The 26,036-nt window shown below is 50.7% G+C and overlaps 1 protein-coding gene across 2 annotated transcripts in view; it reads right to left on the reverse strand.

Annotated features, from left to right (window-relative positions):
* Window positions 1-582: 582 nt before the first annotated feature.
* The window catches only part of sertad4 (SERTA domain containing 4), a 30,481-nt gene continuing 5,027 nt past the window's right edge, over window positions 583-26,036 (reverse strand). Inside the window, exons 1-4 of one of the 2 annotated variants that reach the window (XM_039749552.1) lie at window positions 18,131-18,522; window positions 7,287-7,466; window positions 5,545-5,663; window positions 583-1,751 (exon numbers count right to left, since the gene is read on the reverse strand). In XM_039749552.1, the coding sequence (XP_039605486.1) occupies window positions 966-1,751; window positions 5,545-5,663; window positions 7,287-7,449 (1,068 nt within the window). In that variant the 5' untranslated portion in view covers window positions 7,450-7,466; window positions 18,131-18,522 and the 3' untranslated portion in view covers window positions 583-965. Of the gene's footprint in view, window positions 1,752-5,544; window positions 5,664-7,286; window positions 7,467-18,130; window positions 18,523-26,036 lie in introns of those variants that run through there. The other variant, XM_039749551.1, reaches the window with a different exon arrangement.

Here is a 26,036-nt window from a genome sequence, read left to right on the forward strand (position 1 = left end):
GCCACCTTCTACTCTGGTGGTCTCAGGGCTGGAATGAGTGGAATGTTGATGAACTCATTGGTTCATTCTTGTCATGTGACCACTGGCGCCTGATCCAGCGGACGTGAGTCGTTCATACCGGGGCGGGCTCATCGTTGTCTCGTTTCTCTCTCCCGATTCCACGCACGTCCCTTCCGGCGGCCCCCCCATTTGTTGCTCTTAAGTGTCTTCAGATCAGACCTGACATCATGAAGAGGTGTCCATAATGACTTACGGGCCACTTGTCCCCAGTGAGCACCTTTGACCTTGGCTATCGTGTGGCTGTCATGGCGTCCAGGTAGTGGACGGATGTTATTGGGGGTCTCTTTAATTCATTGAGTCTTTCAATTCAAATCACTTTTAAAGGGTGGGGATGACCTGAAACATCCTGGACCCCCCTTTTCTTTGAATGTCTGACATGGGGTTTGATGTTTGTTTGGTGGTCCTAGCCCTGGTCTGGACGCCCCTCACCCCAACAAATAATATGTGACCTGGGCAGCACACTTGGCAGCGCCAGGCACAAAGTGGCCACCCTTACACTCACTCAGAATAAGCAGTCAGACGCCATTCCGCCTTCTCTCTTTAATGATTGGCAGCAGGGCAGGCCGCCGTCCAGCATTCGTCCACCCAGGCCTGACTTCCGGCTCCGGCCCCGGGTTCAAATCAAAAATGAATTACAAAAGTGAGCCAACACAACGGGCAAAAAAGAAAAAGGAAAGAAAAGACAGCATTTGGGCTCAGGGGCTGGGGTGGCACGGTCCATGGCCGTCGTGTCGTGCCACTGCCTGTCCCACAAAGACCGTTTCACGTTTTGAGCTCATCGTCCACCACTGAATTCCCGACGACGGCAAGGACGCCGAGTCACAAACCGATGAGAAGAGAAGCTAAGGCACCAGTCGGAGTTCTGCTCGGCTCGCCAAGGCCGCCTCTCTGTCCCCCAAGTGGCCCTACGACTCACTCTGTCCATTCTTCAGGCTGTGTGGGGGTCTCAGGGCGTCTCCCCCAAACGTCTGCCGCTTTACATTTTCCTCCCCGCCGCAGCACAACGGGGGCGCGTGCTGCGTCCCCTGGATGTCCTCCCGCCAGGCCAGCGGCTCCGCGTCCTTCTCCCAAGCTAGCAAGTCACTCTGAAGCACCTGGTCGAGCTGCGACGCCCCGTCGCCCCCCACACAGCCGAACGTCAGCTCCTGCTTGGACGGACCCTCGGCTTCCCGCATCTCGTGCTGCCTGGCGTGGGGGTAGAGCCTGTCCAGTTTGGCCTCTTCCTCGTACGTGACGTGCTGGTGGCTGAGGGCTGAGGATGACAAGCAGAAGGGGGACGAGGAGGAGGAGGAGGAGGAGGAGGTGGAGGAGGATGGGGTCTCATGGCAGACAGGGAAGGGCAGCCGCAAGTAGCAGCCCCCATAATAACAACAACAGCCATCGAGGCAGTCGTCGGGCTGCGGCGTCGCGCGGAAGCGCTTGCGGTACGGCCTCTCGGTCTGGCCGAAGCACGAGGCCGCGGCGGGGGTCTCCCACGGGCAGTGGCCGCTCGGGGGGCTGGGCACGGCGGACAGCTGAAGAGGCGCGGGGAAGCACCAGTTGCTCTGGAGGAGGATCTCCGCCCGCAGCCGCCGCAGAAGGTTGTTGACGAGGACGGAGCGGCAGAGGAAGGCCTCGGGGTCTTCGATGAAGCGCAGCTTGTCGAGGGACAGCCTCAGAACGTGGGTGCGGTCCTCAAAGCCGGGCCTCACCTGCAGGGCACACAAAAGAGATGAGGGAACGATGACAATGGTGCTGGGACAGCAATAAAGCAGTGCAAGGCAGGGCCCAAAAACTAAAAGAGGGTCTAAGGCCTAAAAACGACGAAACAGTAGACACCCCGAAAACGGAAACTAAGAACGAGGCCTAAAAACTTCAAAAGGGCCCACGGGGCCTGAAGAGTAAACACAAAAAACACAAAACCGACCTAAAAACTCAAAGGAAAGGCAGAGACCCCTAAAACTAAAACGAGGCCTGGGTCAAGAAAAAAAAACAAAACTGAAATGGCCCAAAGGCTTAAAAATGAATAATAAAAAAAAAATGGCAGGCACACAAAACGGCCAAGGTCAAAAAAATAAAATCAAAATGGACCCACGGCCTAAAAACTGAAAAGAAATGCAGAGCAACCAAAAAAAACGAAAACAAAGTCTAAGGCCTAAAAATTAAAAAAGGCATAAGTCAGGCCTAATAATAAGAATAAGAAGAATAAGAAGAAGAATACATTTTTTTCATTTTATAGCACCTTTCTCATACTCCAAGGCCTAAAACCTAAAAGTGATTAAGGCTTAAAACTCAAAACAACTACAAGGAGGCCCAAAGCCTAAACATGTCCTACGGGCCTAAAGCCTGCATACCCGAGGAGGCCCAAGGAGGCCCGAGGAGGCCCGAGGAGGCCCGAGGCCTAAACTCTCCTGTCAGACTCCAATAATATTTTTTTCAAATCTGTCATTTCCTCCATGCTGTTTGTACTGGTGGGTGTTGTGTAGTTCTCGTGTTTGTAAAGAGGATGAAGATAACCAGTTTAAAAACACCGCAGTTGCCAGCGGTGCCACCACTAACAATACCAAACCTCTATGCTCGTGTTTCCTGATCCACATGTCAGGTTTCATGATTCGTGTTTCGCCGTCGATGGCTGCTGTACGCGGCTGCTGTCACCTGATCGGCCTTCACTCCCCTCATCTAATGTTTCTCATGTCTGTATGGATTTCTCTTGATGGACACGTCCTGTAAAGTCTCCTGGTGTCAGTGAACACTGGGTGCCCATTGGTGCCCTCCATTTCTTGCCATCGTCATCATCGGCCCTGCTGTTCATGACCCCAATTGGGATTAGAAGGTTCAGAAGATGTCGTGATGGACTAAACGGCCAGACAAACGCCATTGTTGTCCAATTCAGACAAAAGTATTTGTATCATCAGCACAACCCTCACCTGCAGAAGCAGTTTCAGAAGATGAGATGAGATGGGATTCTTGATAATGTCACATTTTCTAACCTGCTTAACCAAATTCAAGGTCGTGTGGGGCCTGAGATGATTTTGATGACATTGTGCAAATCCCAGTGAGGAAGGCAGCCATGACACAACCTGCTCACTTGGCAGATTGAGAGTCACCAAATAACCATGGTGGGACACATGGGAGTAGCCCACAGAGACATGGTGGACATAGACATCAACTGGGTGCAGGGTTCAATCCCAGGACACACCATTAATGAAAAACAGGCTGAGCCTTTTTAATTTAAGCGAGGGGATATGATGGATGTGTTTCAAATGATGAAGGAAATTAGGACAGCGGATCTCAGCTCTCACTTAGTAATGTTTTAAGCTTATGATGCTGAGCTTAAATGAGGCCCCTGTGAGGCTTTGCCTGGGGTACTGAGTGCCATTTTGGTCTCGATATTACAAAAAAGAGACATAACAGCTCAAGAGAAATTCTAGAGGAGAGCGACTGGGCTGATTCAGAACCATGGAGAGCGACTGAGGGGAAAACGCTGAAGTTGGAAAACCAGAGGGGACATACTGTAGTTTGAAAGAAGTGAATGTGAAGGGAATTGGAATGTTAAGTCATAAACCATCCTGGATGTGTGCAGCACAAGTCAAGGGTCTTCAGATGTAAGACACCCCGGTGAGAGCGCATCTCTGTGTTCTTTCCACAAAACAGACAAAGCATCTGTAGAAAATGTCTAAAGGAAGGGAGACGGGGCTGATTTCAGCACCATGGAGAGCGGTCTAGAAGGCGAGCGCCGATTAAAATTCAGCACCATGGAAAGCAACTGAAGAGGCGACTCTGTAAAGCAAACGGAGTCTAGGAGGTGACCTGACTAAAGGGTATAAAATGGTGAAGGGGATTAGGACGTGGACCCCAGCTGCATAAAGCGCCTTTGGAAAGAGAGCACTGAGTCACACACCATTGGGCAGCAGTGTGGAATAACTGGAATGGCACTGGGAGACAAAAGGGCAATGACACACACTGAGCAGTGTAACATACAATGTGACATAGCACACACATTTATGGCACTGGGAATGGCACCGTATAATAAAGTCAGACTGACTGGTGATCCTGTTATTCTATAATTTACAAATCGAAATTCATTGACTGTTCCACTGCTCCAAAAATGACACTGTATACTGTAGCCTGCACATCCATTCACTCTGTGAATGGCACTATACACACACACACACACACGTGATTGCCTGATTCTTTCATTTTTATGTGATTAGCTCTCCATAACTTAAAGTTTGATTGACTGATGTTTTCATTCTACTGTAAATAAGAAAGTCTGATTGACAGAGTCTTCCTTTACTCCATGAATGGCGCTATATAACGAGATTTGATGGAGTGACTGATCTATCATCCTCTGAATGGCGCTATTTAACATACAGTGCTCTCTGACTGACTGACTGCCCCTCCACTAGTCAATGCGAGACCCTTTATACCATGCAGCTAGACTGAATGATTCTTTCATTAATCTATGAAAGGCGCTATATCACAAAGTCTAATGGGCTGAGTTTTGTATGAGTCTGTAAATTGCTTTATATAACTTACACTTTAATTCTCCCGTTATTCTGTGAATGGCATAACAAAGTCAGATGGACCAAGTCATCCATTTATTATTCTGTGGACTGATCCTTCCATTGTTCTGTGAAAGGCACTATATAACATACAGCTTGATTAACAGATGTTTCCATTCTTTCAGAAACTTAAATAATTTCCACTGTGAGAAATTCTTTTGGAAACTATAGAACGTCCAATGGGATTGACTGACCCTCATGTTACTCCATGAATGGCACTACAGTATATAAATAACATGCAATCTGATTGTTCTGTGTATGACACTGGGTGACAATTATAGCTTGATTAAGCAATGCTTTCATTATTCCATGAATGGCACTATATAGTCTAAGTGACCAATTTCTGCTGTAAACTATGAATCTTCCAGTGTTGTGTGCGGACTGTGAATGGCGCTATATAACATCCAGTCGGATGGACTGAACCTTAGTCTGTGACAGACACCTTATACCATGTGGCCAGACTCAATGAAAGGCACTATATCACACTTTTTGATGGACTCATTTCTGTATTAGCCCGTAGATCACATTACAGGGCCCAAATGTGATGGGCTGATCCTTCATTGTTCCAGGAATGGCGCTATATAGCACGTGGCTAGTGGCTAGTGACCAAGTTCTCCATTCTGATGTGTAAACTATGGAGCGTCCAATGTGATTGGGTGATTCTCGTGGTTTTTCCTGAATGGCGCTATATAACATTTAGTTTGATCGACTGATCACTTTGTGAATGGCACAATCCAACATGCAGTTAGTAGGACTGTGAAAGGCACTATATTACTTCATTCTCATTCTTGTATCGTTTCCTGAAAGGCGCTATATAACATGCAGTATGACTGACTGACTGTTCATCCTAAAGGACACAGAGACACACTCCCTGCCACCCAGGCCTGCATGTCAATGAACTCCCCGCCACGCGCTGGCACGATGAAGTGCAAAGACTTACTCGTGGGCACAACCCGTGCAGGGCCGGGTGGGGGTCCTTCTCCTCAACGTACTTCCTCTTAAAGTACGCAATCCTGGACGCTGCCAGTGGGACGGTCCCTCTTTGGAAGTGACACTCAGCTGCAATACAAGAATTTGGAGTCAGTCACAATGCAGATGGCAGCAGTAAAAGCCCCCAGTGACCCGAGGCCCTTGCCCTGTCCCTAACATGGCATTTAATAAAAACGTGACTTTCAAAGGAAACCTTGCTGTATGGCTGCCCCTTTCTGTCCACCAGGACGTTAGCTCCCTGCCTACTTGGGTGGCAAACTGGCATTGCCAGTTGGATGAAATTCCAGACAAGATTTCTGTCTCGGCTCCAGAAAAGATTAAGACGGGAAGCCAAATGTCCTTCTGGCCATAAAGCCTTTGAGCTTGGAGTCGGGAGAGGAGCAGTTGGCATGGGCTCACCTGGTGGAGGGCAGAGTGGCCATTATGGTCTGGCAGGATGGAGAGGAGGGTTAAAGACTATTGGTGTATGTATGTAGGACTCAGGGCACCATAGTGGGTTGGCAGGCTCCTAGGGGCTCAGCAATTGTCATTGGCTCACTCTGTTGTCACTCCGTGTGTCACACCCTGTCACTCTGTCCTTGGAGCTCCCCGATTTTTATATTCTGGCTTTGTGGGTTGTCTGTAGCACCATCAACTGATAGGACATGTGGAGCGCCCCCAGCAGGTGGACACATACTGCTCTGTAGACCATCATGGCTGCTGCCAATAACAGTGGGGACAGCTTAAGGAGGGCACGGCGTCCTTTTCAGCTTCTCTTTCCTCACAATAATTGAATGAGGACATCTTTTTGGAAGGCCATAAAGAATGAGAGCTGGTGTCCACTTGACAGTGACGCGGTCCAGAATCCAGCTAGGACAGTTGCTAAGCCCTCAGTATGCACCTCTCCAGTTACCATGACAACAACCCATCTGACCCATTTTGTGCCAGTTGATCGGCTGGGCACTCCACTGTGGCGCCCCTTGCAGTAGGGACACACATGCAGTGCTCTCCTTTCCTCCAAGCACTCCACCCCAACTCCTCCTTTTCCTCTGTTGTTTGCTTTTGCCCCCCACCCCTCTCTGTCATTAGCCCCACCCCTAGCCTCTACTTCCCTGCTACTTGGCCATGGCCCCTCCCATCTCTGCCAGTAACCCCTCCCTGCTCTCCTTTTCCCTTGCTATTTGCCCCTCCTGTCTGTGTAAGTAGCCCCGCCCCTAGCCCCTCCTCTTCTCTTGCCTCAGGTTCATCAGGTTCAAGCCAGCGTCCACTTCGAGAGGTCAAGGTGGCCTCAGCTATCAGGCGTTCTGGTCTATCTGTTTTCCCAGAATCCACCTGAGGTTGAGGCTTACCCATCATTACTCTACTCCCCAGTTACCATGACAGTGCTGTTTGCCCCTTGTGCCAGTTAATTAGCAGTGCGTGATATGGGGGTGCCCCCTGCTGTGCAGACCCCCGCATACAGGGCTCTCTTTTGACCCTTGGCATTCTACCCCAGTTTCTTCTTTTACCCTGCCATTTGCCATTGTCCCCGCCCCTAGCCCCCCGCCTTCTCCTTAGTTTTTCACTAGGCTCTAAATCGGCCAGTATGAGCCAGCGTCCTCTAAATGGTCAAGGTGGTCTCATTCTGGACTATCGTGGCGGTGCTTCATTCCTAATTGTGCCCCTCCCCAGTCACCATGCCAACCGCACACTTGACCCACAATGGTGAGTTACCTTGTGCCAAGTGATCAGCAACGCATTCCAGCGGGGTGCCCCCTGCAGTGTGGACCCTGAAGCAGGGCTCGCTCTCCCAGAGGGGCTGGTACTCTGGGATTTCGGGGTCTCCTTCCGAGGCTCTGTGCTCGCAGAACGTATTCATGGACAGGACCAGGGTCATCTCTTGAGCTGTGTAACCTGTGGGCCAGAAAGAGGTCACATGTTCAGAATTTACCAATGGCAGGTGGTCTTAGTGGCACCAGGACATGCATCAGGTACCCCTTGACACTCGGGGGGTGTAGTTTTGAGCCCACCATGAGCCTGCCAGGCCTGTCTGGATGATTCCCTGCACCCCCCAGTCTCCCTCAACATGCAAAGGTAGGCAGAAATATGAAAATATGGGGGCGGCCAATGGCTGCCAGCGCAGCGTGCCTTTGAAGTCGGCCCCCACTTCCCCTTCGCTTTGCCAGGCTGGCTAATTGCGCTCTAATGACCCCGGAGTCGGCGCAGAAGCGAGACTTTGGCTGTCTAATCCTCCACATCACAAGCCGATCCGCTCGATCCGCACTCGCTTTGAAGGACCCCCTCTGGGAGGTGGGCAGCAGGAGTGATGTGAATGAAGAAAGAGGAGCCCTCGACTGCAGCAGGATGAAGATGGCAGCTCATTGTCTTTAATAAGATGGCATCATCACCACTGGGGGCAGCAGCACCAGCCTCTCAGGGTCCAAACAAAGGGGGTCACGTGGGGGCTCACATCCCTGCCACTCCACTGCTTGTGCATCTGGGCATCTTAGATTGAGGGGTGAGGGCAACTGCACCCATGGCATCAGGAGGGGTCCTCTCCACTGCCCAATCAACATGGCAATGAAGGAAAGAAGACCCCATCTGCCCCTTGGCCTGCTCTGAGGGTCTTTTGAGGACATCAATATATGTGTGAGCCCATTATTTAAGAGAGGGTCTGAGGCATCGGGGTGGGGGGTCTGAATAACAAATGTCGACAACATGCCACACAGATCCCCAAAGAGGGCTGGGGAAGAGAAGCCCACCTAATATGCAAATATGTCAGGAGACTTTTAGGTAACGAAGAAACAAGTCTGGAGGTCGGGTCACCCAGTAGTCTGGAGAGGTGACAGTAAGGACCCCATAAAGCTACTGTCATTGTGACAATAAGACTTCAAATATTTCATTTGTGGGGTGTGTTAATGTCGGCTTATTTAGGTAACTGAGATGCACTCAGCATGGACCTCCTCGGCTCCAGAAGAAGCGAACCTGCACCCCATGTCATTTGTGTCACTTCAATGAGTCCCTTTAATTACTGACGTCACACATTATGTTCACTCACGATTGTCAGGGGTGGTGCAGACACAATCCATCCATCCATCATCATCTAACCCGCTATATCCTAACACAGCGTCACGGGGATCTGCTGCAGCCAATCCCAGCCAACACAGGGCGCAAGGCACGGCGCCAGCCCACCGCAGGACACACACACACTCACACACACACCAAGCACACGCTAGGGACAATTTAGGGTCGCCTAACCTGCGTGGCTTTGGACTGTGGGAGGAAACTGACGTAGACACGGGGAGAACCTGAGAAGCGAACCCAGACGGGTCTCCTAACTGCAAGGCAGCAGCGCTACCCACTGCGCCACCATGCCACCCTTGCAGACACAATTTATTTCTTAATTTATAATTGCAATCCAAACTGATCTCCCCCTGCAGGCGCACAGTCACCCACTAAGTGACACGCTGTCATGTCAAGACCCTACGGGGTACATGTCCCACTGCAGATCTCTGAATGATGTTTTGGGGTCCTGGAGCTTTACCAGACACAGAGGGGTCTGCCACTGGAGGTCTGCAGTCAGACTCTGAGGGTGCCCAGCGCAGTTTTCATCTTCACTTGACCTCAAAGGCAGAGCAGCAGGGCCGATTCAACAGGAGAAAACGAGGTGACCTAAGTGACGTGGCCAGAAGTGACTTAAAAAGGCTATTTGGTCTGAGTCAGCAGAGACTGTGCAGCCCACCCGTGAGGTCACCCCTGGAGTCCAGCTGTTGACGCTTCTCTGTCCCACCCTGGTTTGTGGAGTGACAGGCCGTGCTGGACAGTAGAACCCAACAGTGAGGTCTCATCTGGAGGTCTCCATTTTACAAGACAAAGAAGAGAGGAGAGCAGAGGGGCTGATTCAGGACCCTGGAGAGCAGCTGAGGAGTCGAGGAGTTTAGGAGGTGACAGCACATTACGAGAGTTAGGACAGTGCAGCTCAGCTGTTACAGGTTTAAAGGGTCTTGCGTCAGGGTGGGCTCCTCCACAATCTTCACAAGCTGGGGGGCAAGGCAGGGTCCTAACTGGAGCACCCAGCAAAGGCACACTTGACTTCAGTCAAGTCCCAAGGAAACCTGCTGGCTTCTGAAAGACGGGTCGGGGTACAGCCCTCCAAACTTTAACGCTTCAAAAGAGCGACAGGATTACCGTTAACTGCACAAATCTTTATCAACATATTTTAAAAATGCTTTTGTGCTCGGTGTGTGTGTGTGTGTGTGCCCTGCGGTGGGCTGGCGCCCTGCCTTGCGCCCTGTGTTGGCTGGGATTGGCTCCAGCAGACCCCCGTGACCCTGTAGTTAGGATATAGCGGGTTGGATGATGGATGGATGGTTTTCTTTTCTAGTCAAAACAGAGCAAAGAAAGGCAAAATGGAGGAGCCTGCAGGCAACACGAAAGCAGCCAACATCCCGAATCTGGTAAGAGTCGTCACAAATGAGGCAGAGAAACGAATAAACTGTGAAACTCCTCAAAGACGAATCACCCAAACCACGGGGGCCGCAATGAACCGCAAATCAAACTCTGAGCCATCCCAGGACTGGGGCGGATCAAAGACCAAGACTGACATGTAGCCCCGCCTCTTGGGACCCACCCACAAAGCACAAGGGACCTGGCAAAACACGTGACTGACCCGTCCTAGAAACAGAACGCCATAACAATGAAATGTTCAACACAAGACATCGATGAATATAATGAACATCAAACGGAAACAACAAGAAGAAAAGAAGCAGAGACAGGCTGCTCGGCATCTAACAAACATGGAGGAGCTGCCTAACACATTTGTGTGACCTCATAATGAGTCCTCCACATTACAAAAAGACAAAGCAGCACCAGAGAAAGTCCAGAGAAGAGTCAGGACCACGGAGAGCAAACAGAGATGAAGCGGTGACGCCATTGAAGCGGACAGAGCATAACAGGACCTTATGTCATATATAGCGCCCCACTCTGTAGAGCCCAGGCCAAGGCAGCGCATCCTTAGGGTGGCCTCACCGGCAGCAGTGTGCGCAGCTCCACACTCCACTTCACATTAGGACACAGTAGCAGATTCAGGACCATGGAGAGTGAGCACAGAGACACGGGATGTCAGGCTATATAGTGCCCTGCGATGTGTGCGATACAAGCCAAGGGAGGTCAGATGTCAGCTATATGAGGACTCATCGGGTGGTCTCCTTATCCAGTATGGTCCTGCTTTGTGGAGAACACGTCAAGGGACGTTTATGTGCGACGACATAACACAGCAGACGTCACAATTCACAGCCCTGCTTGGTCTCCACATCTCGCAGCAAAGGCAGAGGCGCACGAGACAAAGTCCAGCGAAGAACAACGGGGCTGAGGTGACAGGAGGTGACAGGATTGACGCCACTAAGCCATTAAGTAGGATAAGAGATGCTTAGGTTATATAGCCCCCACCCCAGCACCTGAAGCCACCTCCCTCTTTATATGAATGTCTCCTCTCGTTTTGTTAATAAAATTCCTTTCCTTGTCAGGTGTGAGGGCAGCTCACCAGCGCCTCCTGGAGTCCACACGAGTTAAAGACTGACGAGGAGATGTGACTTAACTTGTCTCATGTTTTATGTTTGGCTGTGGGTTTACTGGTTGAGTTTCTTTGTCATTTTTGAATTGTCTTTCCTATTTGTGACTGTTTGCTGTTGTTTTTCTAATGTTATTCTGCTCTTTGTAATGTGCCTGCATTGCATGTGTTTGGTGGGTGGAGCCCCTAGGGGGTGGGGCCATGCTGACATCACCGCTGCTGACTCCTCCCTCTTCCTTTAGCTAGAGGTTGAAGTGAGAGACCCCATCAGAGGTCCATTTACTTTGCAGGGAGTCTTTTGTATGACGATGATGATGATGATGATGATGATGATGATGAGTTCTTTTATTTCTTTTTTTTGGATTTTCTCGCCTGATCATTTGGATTTACCTTTATTACTTGGATTATCTTTCTGGACAAGTCCTTTTTCTGCTTTTGTTTTCCATTTCCCTACACAAATCCTTCCTTTATAACGATTCGGTCTTTCCCTTCTGTTTACGAGCCAGAGGTTTGCGGTTATCCTCACCCTTGGAGACTTTTTTGTCATTTCTTTATGCTTTGAAATGTTAAGTGGCCAGGCCAAAGGCCACAGGTAGTAGTTTAGGGGACCTCATTTGGGCTGCCTAGTGAGGTTACTGGCCTGCATTTAGGGGTCTTTAAGGAGGTCCCGTCCCGTATGAAATTTTTAATCAAAAATGTATTTGGAGACGGAGACACTGCAAGTTATTTTTTCCAGACAACACCCTGAAAATCGAGTTATGCTTGTAAATGCGCAGAGCTGGGGTGTTGTGGTGTGGACCTCGGTGGGGCTCGGCATGGAAAACATTAGGAAAGCAGTGGCCCAGCGTGACAAGATGAGAAGATGGCCAGCCTGGTGAGGAGGACGATGGAGGAGCAGAAAGCCAAAGCGGGTGACAGTTGGCACAGACTGGCTGAGCGTCTCATGTGACAAGGCTGGCAAGTCTTCTCGTTCCTCCTCTGGTGTGTGTGAGCCTTGGCCAAGGTGGCACAGCGTCGATAACTCAGAGAAGTGGCTGCTCGATTTTTCTTTTTCACCGTCTAAAGCTTTCTGGTGGGCTGCTTTCTCGCTCAATCGCTAACCCTGCCAGGAGAGGCCACAGCGGTCTCAAGTGGAGATGGTGCTCAGTGATGGCAGTGCCACGGAGTAAGGTGACAGCTGGCCGGGCACTGAGGCTCCCACCACCAAATCACGCGTCTCAAACTAATTACAGCGTAGAGACACCGAGCCGTCAAGTCGGCGCAGAATCGCCTGCCTGGGCTCAAAAGAGATGAAAAGCGGAGATGAAGACGATGACGAGCGGCAGACCTGTCAAGACGGCGGCGTCTCGGGGGCCCGGCTGTCAGCTGGCGAGGCGCATCCACGGGCGGCGCATCAAAGTGGAGCCAAACTAAAAGGAAGACGACTCAAATCCCCAGGGTCAGCGTCAAAAGACGTGGCAGGTAAAGTGGGACCCCTGGCCTGTCACTGAGCTCACAAACTGGTCCCTGTCACCTCGACATTTAGAAAGGGAACAGAGGGATGGGGGGTTCACAGAGCTGCTTGGGCTCTCTTAGTGCAGACGATGAAACAAAACAGCCGAGCAGTGGAGAGCATGGAGGGAAGAGCGAAAAAACTGAATACAAAAAAGAAACTAAACACGTGATGTGACAATGTGACAACGTGACAATGTGACAATGACAGAAAGGCTCAAAGTCACAAATAAAACTGGGGCAAGGCAGCCATGGAGAGCACTGGAGAGATGCAGTCAGCTAGCCGAGCTGTGGAGATCTGAAGACCCCTGCGGCCCACCACACGACTCCCTGGTCACATCTATTAGGGGGCTCTTTGTGCGAAGAAAAAAAAAAAACACTTTCTAATGTCCGTGGGACTTCTGTCCCTAACTGTGTCCCCATTGAAGAGTTTCTTTTAAGATAAGAACTAGGACCCCCCATGCTGATCACCGTCCTCACTTCTCAGTCAGGTCTGTTTGGTCCTGCACTGCCACAGCAGCGGAAAAACACAGGAGACAAAGTGACAGACGTGACAAGAAATGACAACGCGGTCCTTCACCGAGCCAGACATGCGAAATAAGATTGAAGAAAAAAAAAGAAGGTTTAAAAAAACAACAACATGAAGAGTTTGTGAGAATCCAGACGGGGTACCTGAATATGACCAGTTATGGGGTCACCCTGATGATGTCACACAGGGCGCATTCTCAGGGAATTCTGGGAATTTACAGCAACGGCTGACACACGCAACTCAAACCAGCACCACGCACCAAATTCAGGATGGCATCCTGGAAAGGCAGTAACAAGTTGTGGCTTCTGTGGGAAATGACCGACCAACAAACAAACAAACAAATAAAACATCAGAAGCTCCAGAAGAGCTGCCAAGATGCCCAAAAACCTCCCCAGAGAACCTTCAAAAAATGAATGAAATGCGGCCGTCATGAAAGCCTCAGGCCCTTCAGTCGTGCCTCCTCAGTTGCTCTCCGTGGTCCTGAATACGCTGCAATACAATTTATTGTTGTGTAGCCCAAAATCACACAAGAAGTGTCGCAATGGGCTTTCACAGGCCAGGCTCTTAAAAGCCCCCCAGCCTTGACTCTCTAAGAAGACAAGAAAAAGCTCCCAAAAAAAAAAAACAATGTTGGGAAAAAATGGAAGAACCCTCAGGAAAGGGCAATTCAAAGAGAGACCCCTTACCAGGTAGGCTGGGCATGCGGTGGGTGTCAAAACAATGCAACACAGCCCTGAGTCAGCCCTGTTGTCCTCCTCTGCTGCTGTTATGTCTAATGTGGAGACCCAAGTGACACACAGCACTGCAGACAAGTCCTCGCCAGTGTGTTATGCAGCTTTAGTAGGACACGTCAGGGCGCTATATAACATACGATCCTTTTATTCTCCTTAATCACTTCTGTCCACTTCATCGTATCACCTGTTAACGGCCATTTGCATTAAAGATTCAGCTCCATCAGTGTTGCCCCCTTTGTTTCTCTCCACGCTCCCAAGTCAGTCCTGCTGCACTGATGTCCTCTGGACTTTCTCTTGTGCTGCTTTGTCTTTTTTTTTATAGTGGACACCAAACCTGAACGCAGCACTGCAGGTGAGGCCTCACAGGTGAGTTATGCAGCTTAAGTCTACTCCACACATCAAGGCGCTATATAACCTCAATCACTTCCATCTTTCACTCTCTTAACCTCAGTTTGGCTCGGCTCCTTCATTCTTTCCTCCTCAGTTGCTCTCCATGGTCCCAAGTCAGCCATGTTGTCCCCTCTGGACTTCCTCTGCTGCTGTTATGTCTTCTTTTTTTCTTACAGTTGTGATCTGCTGAACTAATAATCGTTCAGATTTTAAACGGCTCAGTCTTGTCAGCTCAAAGGTTCAGCGCCTTCATTCTTTCCCCACTCAGTTGCTCTCCATGGTCCTCAATGAGCCTTGTTGCCCTCCTCTGTTCGTTCTTCTTGTGCTGCTTTGTGTTTTTTGTACCCTGGAGTCCACAACAGCACTCGGTACCCCCGATGAGATCTCACAAGTGTGTTAAACGACTCGAGCAGACCTCCATTGACTTGTGCTGTCTGGGCGCTATATAACCTGACACCCTGTTGGTCCGTTTCTGTCCACTTCCTTCTCCATTGGGTTCTGCTCCCCACCCAGTTGCTCTCCGTGGTCCTGAATCCGCTCTGCTGCTCTCGTCTGGACTTTCTCTGGTGCTGCTGTGTCTTTATGGAGACCCAAACCAGACGTAGGACTGCAGATGAGTCGTCACAAGAGTGTTATGTGCCCGTAGTAGGACCTCCCGTAAACATCAGGGCGCTATATAACCTAAAGTCCTATTGGCCTCCTTAGTCACTTGTGTCACCTTTTACTTGCTATTTGCGTCACCGGTTCTGCTCCTTCATCCTTTCCCCACTCGGTTGCTCTCCGTGGTCCTGAATCTGCTCTGCTGCTCTCCTCTGCACTTCCTCTGCTGCTGTTTGGTCTTTTTTTTCTTACAGTTGTGATCCACTGCACTATTTTTTATTTTTTTTTTATTATTATTATTTTAAGCTCCTTAAGGCTCAGCACCTTCACTCTTTCCTCATCAGTTGTTCTTCTCTGTTCTTACTCTTTTTGGCAGTGTGAGGACCACAGCAGCACTCGGTACCCCTAATGAGGTCTCACAAGTGTGTTAGACACCTCAAGACCTTGACTGCGCTTCACACATCAGGACACTAGATAACCTGACGTTCTCATAGTCTTCTTACTCATTTCTGTCCACCTCTTCATCACCATGGGCTTCAGCTCCTTTGTTCTTTCCTGCTCAGCTGCTATCCTCTGGACCCTCTCTGGTGCTGCTTTGTCTATTTTTACAATATGGACACCCAGACTGGACACAGGATTGCAGATGGGGTTTCCCAGGGAGGTTTTATAGCTGAGCTGTTCCAGTTTACAGAGTCCATAAGTGACCGTTGTATTCCACTCATCATCATTCAGTCAGCTGACCTCTTCTCCTGTGTTTCTAACCTTAATTTCCTCCTCGGCTGCTCTGTACGTCCACATCCTCCACTTTATTGTGTCACCTTTTAGTCGCCATTTGCATTAAAGGTCCAGCAGCTTCAGTTTCTTCCTCCTCAGTTGCTCTCCTTGGACTTTCTCTGGCACTGCTTTGCCTTTGTTAAATATGGAGAGCACAGCTGAACCCTGTAGTGCAGACGAGGCCTGGTGGGTGTGCCGCAGACCCCCAGGGTCCCCACCAATGACCTGCGCTGTACACACACGTCAGAGATGCTTCCTAACCTCCATCAGGTGTCCTGTTAATCTCAGTTGCTCTCCGTGGTGCTGGTCAGCCCTCCTCCTCCTCCTCTTCTTCTTCTTCATCAGTGCCACTCTTGCTAGGTGCCCTTATTGTAATATTACATTAGGAGGACCACAGATTGACTCCTGAAGTCTGCGTTATGTCTGTGCATTCACGTCACACCAAAAACTGGACACGTCTGCCACTTAATGGCTTCTGGCACAGCAGGCATGGCAGAGCTGAGCTTGGCTGAGATAATCGGGTCCCCTCTGAGAAGTGACAACAGGGAGCCGAAACAAGCTGACATAAAAAACAAAAGCTGCTTCAGCGGTGGCCTTCAAGAAAGGAAACTCAAACTCCAGTCTGAACATCAAAGTCGTCACACATTTGTCACATCAACGCACTTTCTAATGACAGTTCAGAGATAGGAATTCTTCCACGCATGCCACTTGTCAGTTATTGCCTTGTCTGCATTTCCCTACTTGATTGAGGGCACCTGTTGCCACACGTATACGTACAGCAATGGCACACATCAGGGTGGGTCACATGTGTCTCTTTCAGGGGCAGAAGCACATGGACTGTGACAGTGACACACTGACTATGTGAGCTGCACATTCCATCAGGGGGATTTGACCACCAGAGTCCAGCTGCAGACCTCCAGAGCTCTGCTCCATCGAGACCCGCTGACATCTAGTGCCCGTTGCATTACCCCTCAGTGACGCTCCGCCATGCCCCTTGTCATTTGTGCCTGTCCCCAAACAGACCTCGCCCTTCCTTCCCCTGAAACTTCCTTCCCCTGTGGTTAGGATGAGGGTTGTGGGCGGAGTTATGTGACTCCTGAACGATGACGACGGTCGAGTGGGCACGTCTCACTCCTGTAGACCCTCCGTCACCCTCCTGTGCGTACGCTGGGGTCAGCGCCCCAAGTCCAAGGCACTAAATAGGACTAGACTGCTGGCTGGATGAAGGTGTAAAGCTCAGCTTCTCTTCCCCTTCCCAGCTGTCAGCTTAAACACTGTGGGGGTCAATGGCTGCCAGGTAGGGGTCTTACCAAATTCTGGGATGGCTCCAATATTATCGTCTTTCCTAGAACTTGAACCTCTGGCACATTTAGAGCACAACTGAACCTTCTCAAAACTGGCAAGATGGGGCACAAGCAGGAACAACCCTGGACAGGATGCCCTCCCTGGGGACAATTAACCTAACCCTAAACAATTTTGGGGATGACACCCCCAATGGATGGAAGATTTGGACCCAGAACTCTGGATGAGCCAGGCAGCAACGCTAACCACTGAGCCACCAGATAGGCAGAGGGCCATCACACCAGGGCCGCTCTGCCCACTGACTCGCAGCTCTTGGGGTTTGCCCTCTGTCTTGCCCCCTGGCAGTTCTTCAAGACCCCATCTGCCCGCAGTCTTCTCTGGGGTTCACATCTGTGCTGACTTGACGTCTTTCTCCATTACACTTCTGGACTTCACTCAAAGGCGCTATATAAGACTAGACTGCTGAATTTGTAGATGTCACTCACCCTTCCCAACTGTCAGAGCCCCTTGCTGGTGCCCTGTGGGGGGGTCAATGTCTGTCGTTCAGGTCCTATGAGATTCTGGGATGGCTCAGCACTTCTCTACTCCGCTCACACCTCAGTGACCTTTCCTGGCATTTGTACCCATGTCACATTTACACCACAAACTAACCACTTCACACCCCCTTGATCAAGGAGCCTAGGCTGGCAAGAACATACTCCGGATGAGGTGCCCACTCATGCACTGGGCACTCATGCCCACAGGGGCAACCAGAGACCCGAGTGGAAGCCCCACTTAGACACGGATGAGTCAGGCAGCAGTGCTAAGCACTGAGCCACCGTGTCTCCCCTAGCACTCCACATGTCCTCCCTACGAGATGAGCAGAGGGCGGTCATGGCAGGGCCGCTCCACCCGCTCACTTCCAGTTCTTCTGGTTCGTCAGCCGTGCCCAGTGTAACTACTGCCCCCTGGCAGTGCTCGAGGGCCTATGGTGGGCTTCACTTGATCACAAAGATCATGGAAATTCATAACAACCAGACAATCAAGATGGGCCTCATGTCAGGGTCCCCATTTCTTAAACTTGAGCCCAGCACCCCTCAGACACGCCAGCAACCGGCTGGCAGCCTCTTCTTCATTCTCGCACCATCTGTGTGCACGGGCACCTCAAAGGCAATCAAAAGCCCCTCGGTTAGGCTTTGGGCTGACTTACCTGAGTGACGTCCTCATGTGTCAGACACAAGGTGGGCGCTGATGCCGAGCAGTGAGTGTGGCTCCACGTGGGAGTCCTGCCCTACTTGGCAGTGCTTCTTCAAATGGCAAGCAAGCAGGCAGGCAGGCAAGCGCAGGTCTGAGCAGGACGTGGCGCGGCTCCTGCGAGTTCAGAGGGCAGGGCAGGAATGAAGCCAAACTGGATTTGAAGGCGAGTAAAAGTAGAAGAGGCGGGCGCATGGGGTCCTCTGGGATTGGCACAGACAGAGAAAACCAAGGGGCTCAAAACACAGCAAAGCACACGAGAGGGATGATTACAGGGAGTAGCCAAAGCAACAGCAATGCGAGGGACTGTTCGTCATAACACAGCCTAACGGGTCCCACGCCAGTAGCATTGGGCACAAGGCAGAGAGTCTTCAGTCCAATTCTGGCTGAAATGCCATCCTCTGTGCCAGTCCTGTATTTAAGGGTCATAAAGAGTGGGGCACTCCTCCAATGCCCACTACATTTACCTTTCAGAATTCACTCCCAGGGTACCCACTCTAAGGATCACTGCATCAAACCCGCAGGTGCCAATCACCCATCTGCACCAACAGTAACAGGGCGGAGTCTTAAATAAGCCCCGCCCACACCAACATAGCTTGTCATAAGTGGGTGAGCCTTCAGGATGTAAGAGGACTCTCTGCTTGTGCCCAGGCATCTTACCTGGTGGGCATTTCTCTAGAGGACGCTGGGGGTCAGCATGAGGAGACACCTCATTTTGTCACTCTCTTTGGATGACACGTCACCCTGGCTGACTTCTCCAGTCACCTGATGAACTCTCCCCTCATGCAGTCATTTTAAATTTGCACCAGACCCTCACTGGTCAACCCAGGTACATTCACCTCCACTGGACCACCACTAGACCACCACTGGACCACCCTGTAAGCTGATGATGGCTAACCAGAGATAGCAGACAGAATGAGGGGCACTTGATGGAGTTCTCATTAAGACCTCCACTTGAGCCAACAACAACAGTCCTCATGATGGTCTGTGACACCTTCGTCACCACTGGTCACCATTTAGAAAGTAAACAGGCCGGAGGCCCAACAACTTCTGGGCAGTGGGTTTACTTAACGTCATGGCACTCAGTGAGCTGTTGGTGGCACTTTAAACACCTGACTGCACTAAAAAGTCAATGAAGTCAGCTGATGAAGGCCACAGCGGGCAGTCGGACTTTACCATTCTGATCTGCCAACTTGGCATGAAACTGAAGAGAACAAATGGCAGCTGGGATCAAAAACGATGCCCACAGCCCACTGCCACATCAATTATCTGATGTGAAAGGCACTGTATGAGAGAAAGATGGCTGGTGACCTCTGATGGAATCTGAAACCAAAGAAAGAGCTGGCCACGATGAGATGCCACCCTTACCGCTAAACAAACCCGCCACTTTTGGCCTGTGAAAAGAAACGGACTAACCCCGAATGGGATGCCCCACACTGGCTTTGCCAAAGGCTGCGGATGTGCTCAAGATGTGTGCCACCAGGCACTCGTGCAGCTCTGATGACAATGCTGAGCCTCACAGCTGTGACACAACGGCACTCCGGTGACTTCGGCGAATAACGAGGAGCAAAGGCGGCAATGAAAGAGCCGTAAGAGACGCTGCCGCAACTTCATTTACAACGCCGATGAGGCTCTTTGCACTGCTGACTTGCTCTCAATTCGCACTTCTCTGTTCTGCTGGCACCTCGAGGTGTCACCGTCAACACGGCACGCGGTAAACAAGGAAAGACAAACTCGATGTCAAGTCCGCGCACTGTCAGCGGCACTGCTGGGAAATGAAATGACTGACACGGGTCACCGGGCCCCCCGCGGGGGCAGAACTCAACTGGGTAGGCAAGGGGACGGATATGAAGGATGTGAACGCTGGCCCAGGGTGCAACATGCAGACTGGATGGGCCTTGTGAGGTATGGACTTAAAGCTCAAGCCATGAGGCCACCAGTAAAGGCGCTATATAATAGACATGCAGATATGATAGATAGATAGATAGATAGATAGATAGATAGATAGATAGATAGATAGATAGATAGATAGATAGATAGATAGATAGATAGATAGATAGATAGATAATGAAAGGCGCTATATAGTAGATAGATAGATAGATAGATAGATAGATAGATAGATAGATAGATAGATAGATAGATAGACAGGAACACCTCTGGTGAAGCTGTGTCCTGAACCTGGACTAATTTGAACCCGGGGCTGCTGGATCTTCACAAGTCTTCACTGTTAATTAATTGGCACACTGAGCAGCAGACGAGTGCTGAGCCCCTCACTACACTGCCAATGTACAGTGGCTGTTGGCAGCAGGGTCCTACTGCAATATTAAAGACATACAGAGAGACGTGCTGATGGTGTTAGCGGTGGGATATGAAAATGAAGCCATGGTCAATGTTGTCAGCCTAAAAGGTAAATGTCGTAATCTTTTGAAATCCCCCACACTCTGGCACAAAATGAATTGAACCACAGGCTGTGAGATGCCTGTGCCCATCTAGTGTGGTTTTACGGCGCCCCCTAAAGCTTTGACCTCAGCACTCAACAGCAGGGATTCAGACTAGTTTGGAGGTGACATCCTCCCTGAGCAGCAGCGTCATGGGACACCATAGCGAGTCTTCACATCTTCACAGCTCGCCCCACCACTCCTGCCAGAAGAGTCTCAGTTGGGGGGCATGGGCTGTGCTTGAGATCCCCCAGTGACTGCACTTGTGCCTTTGTTTCTCCCATAAGGGGGGCAGTGGCCCTCTTTCAGAGGCTATGTAGACTGACCAGGGACCAGGGTGTCCCCCACCCCACAGTTTAGACCATCATGCCAACTAATTTGAAGTAAAAGGCAAATGTGGGGTGGCCATATCTTGACCCCTAAAACCCAGAGTTGTGGCAGTGGGCTGGGCAGATCCCAATATACATATCTTTGGAGGTGTGAGCTCCTGGCATGTGCCCGATGCTGCTGGACTCTCCATGACCTTTAATGGTTACAGAAAACGGAAGAAAATTCAAACAGATAATCAGGAATGGCTGAAATGTTAAGATGTTTACAGCAGTCTGTGCCAGTCTGGAATATTAAGAAGAAACCTTACACCTGGGTGACAGGCCTGGCATCTTGAAATTAGGGCATTGAATCCTGATCATTCAAACAGACCCAATCTGATTGCTAATGTGCCACCCTGAGGCTATCCTTGACACTTCAACACTCTTTGCCAACTCCCACCCTCAATCTCAGCTCAACGACACCTCACCTTCTGTTTGTTGTTGGCGCTAACCTGGCACTCAGCTTACATTTGCTGAACATCACAGAGCGTGCCAGCCAGAGAAACGCGAGCCCGGGTGACATGAGGGCTGGCACCCCACCAGACGCTTACACTTTTAATTCAAACCAGAGGGCAGAGCAGACCCCCCTGAAAGGCACTCATGGATGGCCCCTTATCTTGGATTGGGTCCCTCTCGTTTCAGCGGGTGGGCACTTGATGGGGTCTTTGAAGCCTCACTGCCCTCCTGCTTTGTTTTCTTCCTTGTTTATGTGTTCTTTGTTTCTTTAAATAAGTTTGATTGTCACTTTTCATTTTATGCCTTTAATTCGTTTTCTATTTGTGTGAATTGTCTGTGGTGACGTGTCACATTTGTTATGTGGTTCTGCAGGCGGAGCCTCCGGAGTCTGACCCCGCCCCCTGTGACGTCACGGCCGAAGCGCCGCCCCTCCCTCTTCAGAGCGGCACTTTGTGTTGGAGCAGAGGGGCGCCTCACATTGGCGGTGTTGGAGTTTTGGTTTTTCGACTTTGCCTCTCGGATTGCGGACCGCCGCTGTTCGGTGGGCTTGCCTTTTTTGCTTTCGTTTTCTTTCCTGCCCTGCTGCTTTTGTGTTTCTCCTTTTTTGATTTATTAATTCATTTTAATCTAGACGATGGGTGGCACAGTGGCACACTGGCAGTAGACTGGGTTTCACATCCTGTGTGGAGTTTGCGTGTCCCACCCCCATGTCTGTGTGGACCCCACAGTCCAAAGAAGGTTCAGGTTTGGTGGATTGTCCCTTGATGTGTTTGCCCTGTCCCTGCTCTGGCTACGTGGGGTATGACGACACATGGATTTGTCATTTAACTGTTCCTTGTCCTGATCTTTGGTGGTCTTTGAGCTCCCTGTGCTGATCGTCTTCACCACTTGCTTCATGGGGGTTTTAATGTGGTCTTGCTTTCTATTAACACGCCCCCATGTTGGTGACAGGTTGTTCTGGAGGTCACACGTCACAATGTCACTAGCATGACCTTTTCTAAACCTTTATATCATTTCATGTTGTTACGTTTTGACATTTATTATCTCTGCCTCACACTTCCTGTTCCTTTCTGGGGTTTCATGCCCCCTTTTCTGGCTTTTCTTGGCTTACGATTTACCGCTTGGTTTTCGGACCTCCATTCTGACGACACCTCCTGAGCTTTGTGATTTCATCATCGCCTCTTTATTCTCACATCTCTGTGCCATCAACTCCTGAGTCCCCTTGCCCTTGTCACTCCTGTCACAATGTTAAAGATACTCAGTTTTGTGGCCAGAGCTTTATGGTTATCCGCTCCCCTTGAGGTCATTATTGAGATTTTCTTGTTTTTAACTTAAGAACCCATCCCCTATTTTGGGGTCTGCCCTTTGAGTAGGGGTCTGGCTGGCCGGCCGCCCGCCCGTAGGCTCCGCCCTAAAAGAGAGGTAGGCACCTTTTCATGACCACATCGTCTTTTCTTGCTCTGTCATTAAACGGATCTTTAAAAAATTAAGAGACTCTGAGTCTTGAGCCAACGGTGTATCAGGTTTTTCATTTTTGAGAGACATTTAGCACAATTACGGCCTTGTGCGGGTGCAAAGCCTGCCTATGGAGTTTGGGGCTGGGCAGGCCGACCCAGTAGGCCCAGAGCAGAATTACGGGCAGGCCTGGGCTCTTTATTGTGTGGGCTGCTGCCCTTTTTGTGTTTCTCGGTGGAAGGACTTCATGAGGACCACGAGCCAAACTCCAAGAGCAGGCAGAGGCCTGCAGCCACAGACACCCAAATGCACCCGGCATGAGCCGAAATAGCCTGAAACATCCATCGAGCAGGGCACAAGGCTGGGGCAACATCTGGAGAGAGTGCCACCCAGCGCGGCCAGCTTATCAATGCCAAGCCACATGTCCTGCACGCCGGCTGCATGTATACGGTGACCCACATGTCCACCCTGACCTTCTTCAATGGGCCCTTATTTCCAGCTGCTTGACTATTTCCACATATAGCGCCTTACTCTCTTGATGCCCTGTCACTTTGCTTCTAATCAGTTGGCTTGTTGTCCCACCTGCAGCCCAGGATGGAGAGCAGCTCAGGTGGTCAGCGTCACACCAAGGTGGAGAAACAACCAGAAAAGACATGAAGGTGGGCCTTAATAGGAGGACGAATAAGTAAACCTGGTGGTCAGTTGAGATGGCCGAATTCTCAGCCTAGAAATGCAATGCCAATGCCAAGGGGCACCAAGGTTGCTTTAGGAAGAAGCCAAAATTGTGTGCTAATGGCAAACCCAGACCCCCTGCCTGCTACCCCCCAGTCCACACACCCTCGTCTGTCCTATATTGAGGCAGGAGGAGTGCAGTCACCCCAATCACAAAAGTTAACAGGCAGGGCCCACCTTGGCACTATGGCGCCCTCTATGGACAAATGCCATCTCTAGGCTGGTGTGAAGGGACATGTAGTTATGGGGAGCAGTGGCCTTTGGGGTCTTCCTAGTGACATCGCAGATTAGCAGCCAGAACTTCATGACGTGAGGGTCTAATTAATGAAAAGCCCCCCCAATTGGAGAATGTGAGCTGTGATTGGTCCGTTGGGAGGTATTTTAGTTTTAGCCCCACCCATATACCCAGTTGGAGCCCAGAGGCTTGTGTGCACCCTGTTTATTGAGGTTAAGGGGTGGGCTCACCCTGGCACTTTAGCGCCATCTACAGACTAAGACCACTGCCTCCGAGTGACATCATAGATAATCTAATAGGTAATTGGGTGGCAGTTCTTGAGAGGAGGGGCTAACTCGGCTGTTCTTAATGAAAGGCCCCTTGACTGAGAGATGGGGGCTGTGATTGGACCATTGTGGGGCAGGGCAGGTCAGTTTTAGCCGACTTATGGTGCGCTGTCACAGTCCTGCTGCAGATGAAGACCCCCGCCTCCCACCCTGGACTAACACTTTAACACCCAGCACTCCATAATGTGAGGGGCTAACGACAGCAGTCATTAATAAAAACTCATAATGAGGACCGCCGAGGAGCACAGCTCCACATTTCAGCCCACCACAACGTCTGAACCCAGGCTGCTTGTTAAGTCTGCACAGGAAGCCCCCACCCCACCCACCGGCCCCCCCATTCTCCCACCCCACATTAAAAAAAAGAAATCAAAATCCAACAAACTCGGCTCCGCTCCCCAGCTCAATGGAAACTATTATAAGGCGGCCTTTTGCTGCTTTCCTTCTAAGGCAAATAAATGGAGAACACGGAATTCCTGGCAAGTGGCTCCAGATGTTGTTGGCAGGCCGACGCTGAGCCGTCTCCGCACCAGGACACGGGCCCTGGAGGTCTTTGTGTTATTTTCATAAAAGGGGTATAAAAAAAACCTCAGGCCCAGCAGAGGAAGCCCTCGTGCGCGTCCCCAATCTGCACGTCCCCACTCTCTGTGTCCCCACTCTGCATGTCCCTAATCTGCACGTCCCCACTCTCTGTGTCCCCACTCTGCATGTCCCCAATCTGCACGTCCCCACTCTGCGCGTCCCAAATCTATGCGTCCCCACTCTTCGTGTCCCCACTCTAAGCGTCCCCACTCTATGCGTCCCCACTCTGCGCGTCCCCACTCCGCACGTCCCCTGAATGACTGCCAGTGTTTAAAGTAGGCCAGCAGCTCCCTGGGTTGTGTCTGCCGAGCGCTGACAGCTGCTCCTTCTTACCACATCGCTAAAGCGGCTCCTTCTGTTCTGCACTGCGCTCCGTCACGGTCAGACCCCCGGGAGATGGCGGCCTGGAGCCCCCGTCTCAAATCGAGAAAAGATGTTAAGCCGTCCGTCACGCTTCCACGCATTGGGACCAGTCAGGGGTCACACGGTCAGGCCACACACATGAAACTGACATGTGGACGACATAAAGACCCCGACATGTCAAACACGGTCAGCTGACGACCTGCACCCTCTCTGTCCTATAGGGATGGTAGGACTTGTGTGCCCAGGGGGGTATAACAGGTGATGCCACTCCACACATCAGAGGTTAGGTGACCTCACTTCAGAAACCGGCTGTGTCACCGTCCCCTTTGAGCGCTGACCCCTCACCTCTCTCCGGGTGACCATATGCACACCAGACCCGCACATCACAGTCCAGGTGAGGCCTACAAGGACACAGCAGGGGGCGCTACATGACCCTGGCCCTTCATTGTATATGTAAGCCTGCTGGTGTCATTAAAAGGACGATTGGGCTGATGGTCACTTCACTGAGAACGAAACAAGACCCCTAAAAGGTGAGGGCCATGTGTTTATGGGAACAGATGCTGAGCTGTGCCCCTCTATGCCAATGGTGGGGGATGACCACCTGGCATGACCTGGCCTTTCCTGTGGATGACATTCAGAAACTTAAAGGTCCATGATGGCACACATTTGTTCTGCCACTTCTAATGCTACAAGGGCAGCTTTCTACTTTTGATCCATGAGATCCTTATGCCCCCTGGCAGCAACTCTCAGTGCCCTAAAAGCTGTGGTGTGCTCCATTGTTTGGTGTTTCTAGGAGCACGAGGTTCTGATAGATGCCTCGTACCCCCAGTGCCCCCAGCTTGACACACTCTTTAGGGTCATGGTGCTCGGTACTTTGAGCCTGAGAACTTTAGTGCCCAGCAAATCCTGT

Source organism: Polypterus senegalus, chromosome 3 (genome assembly GCF_016835505.1).
Source record: "Polypterus senegalus isolate Bchr_013 chromosome 3, ASM1683550v1, whole genome shotgun sequence".
Taxonomy (NCBI): Eukaryota; Metazoa; Chordata; class Cladistia; order Polypteriformes; family Polypteridae; genus Polypterus; species Polypterus senegalus.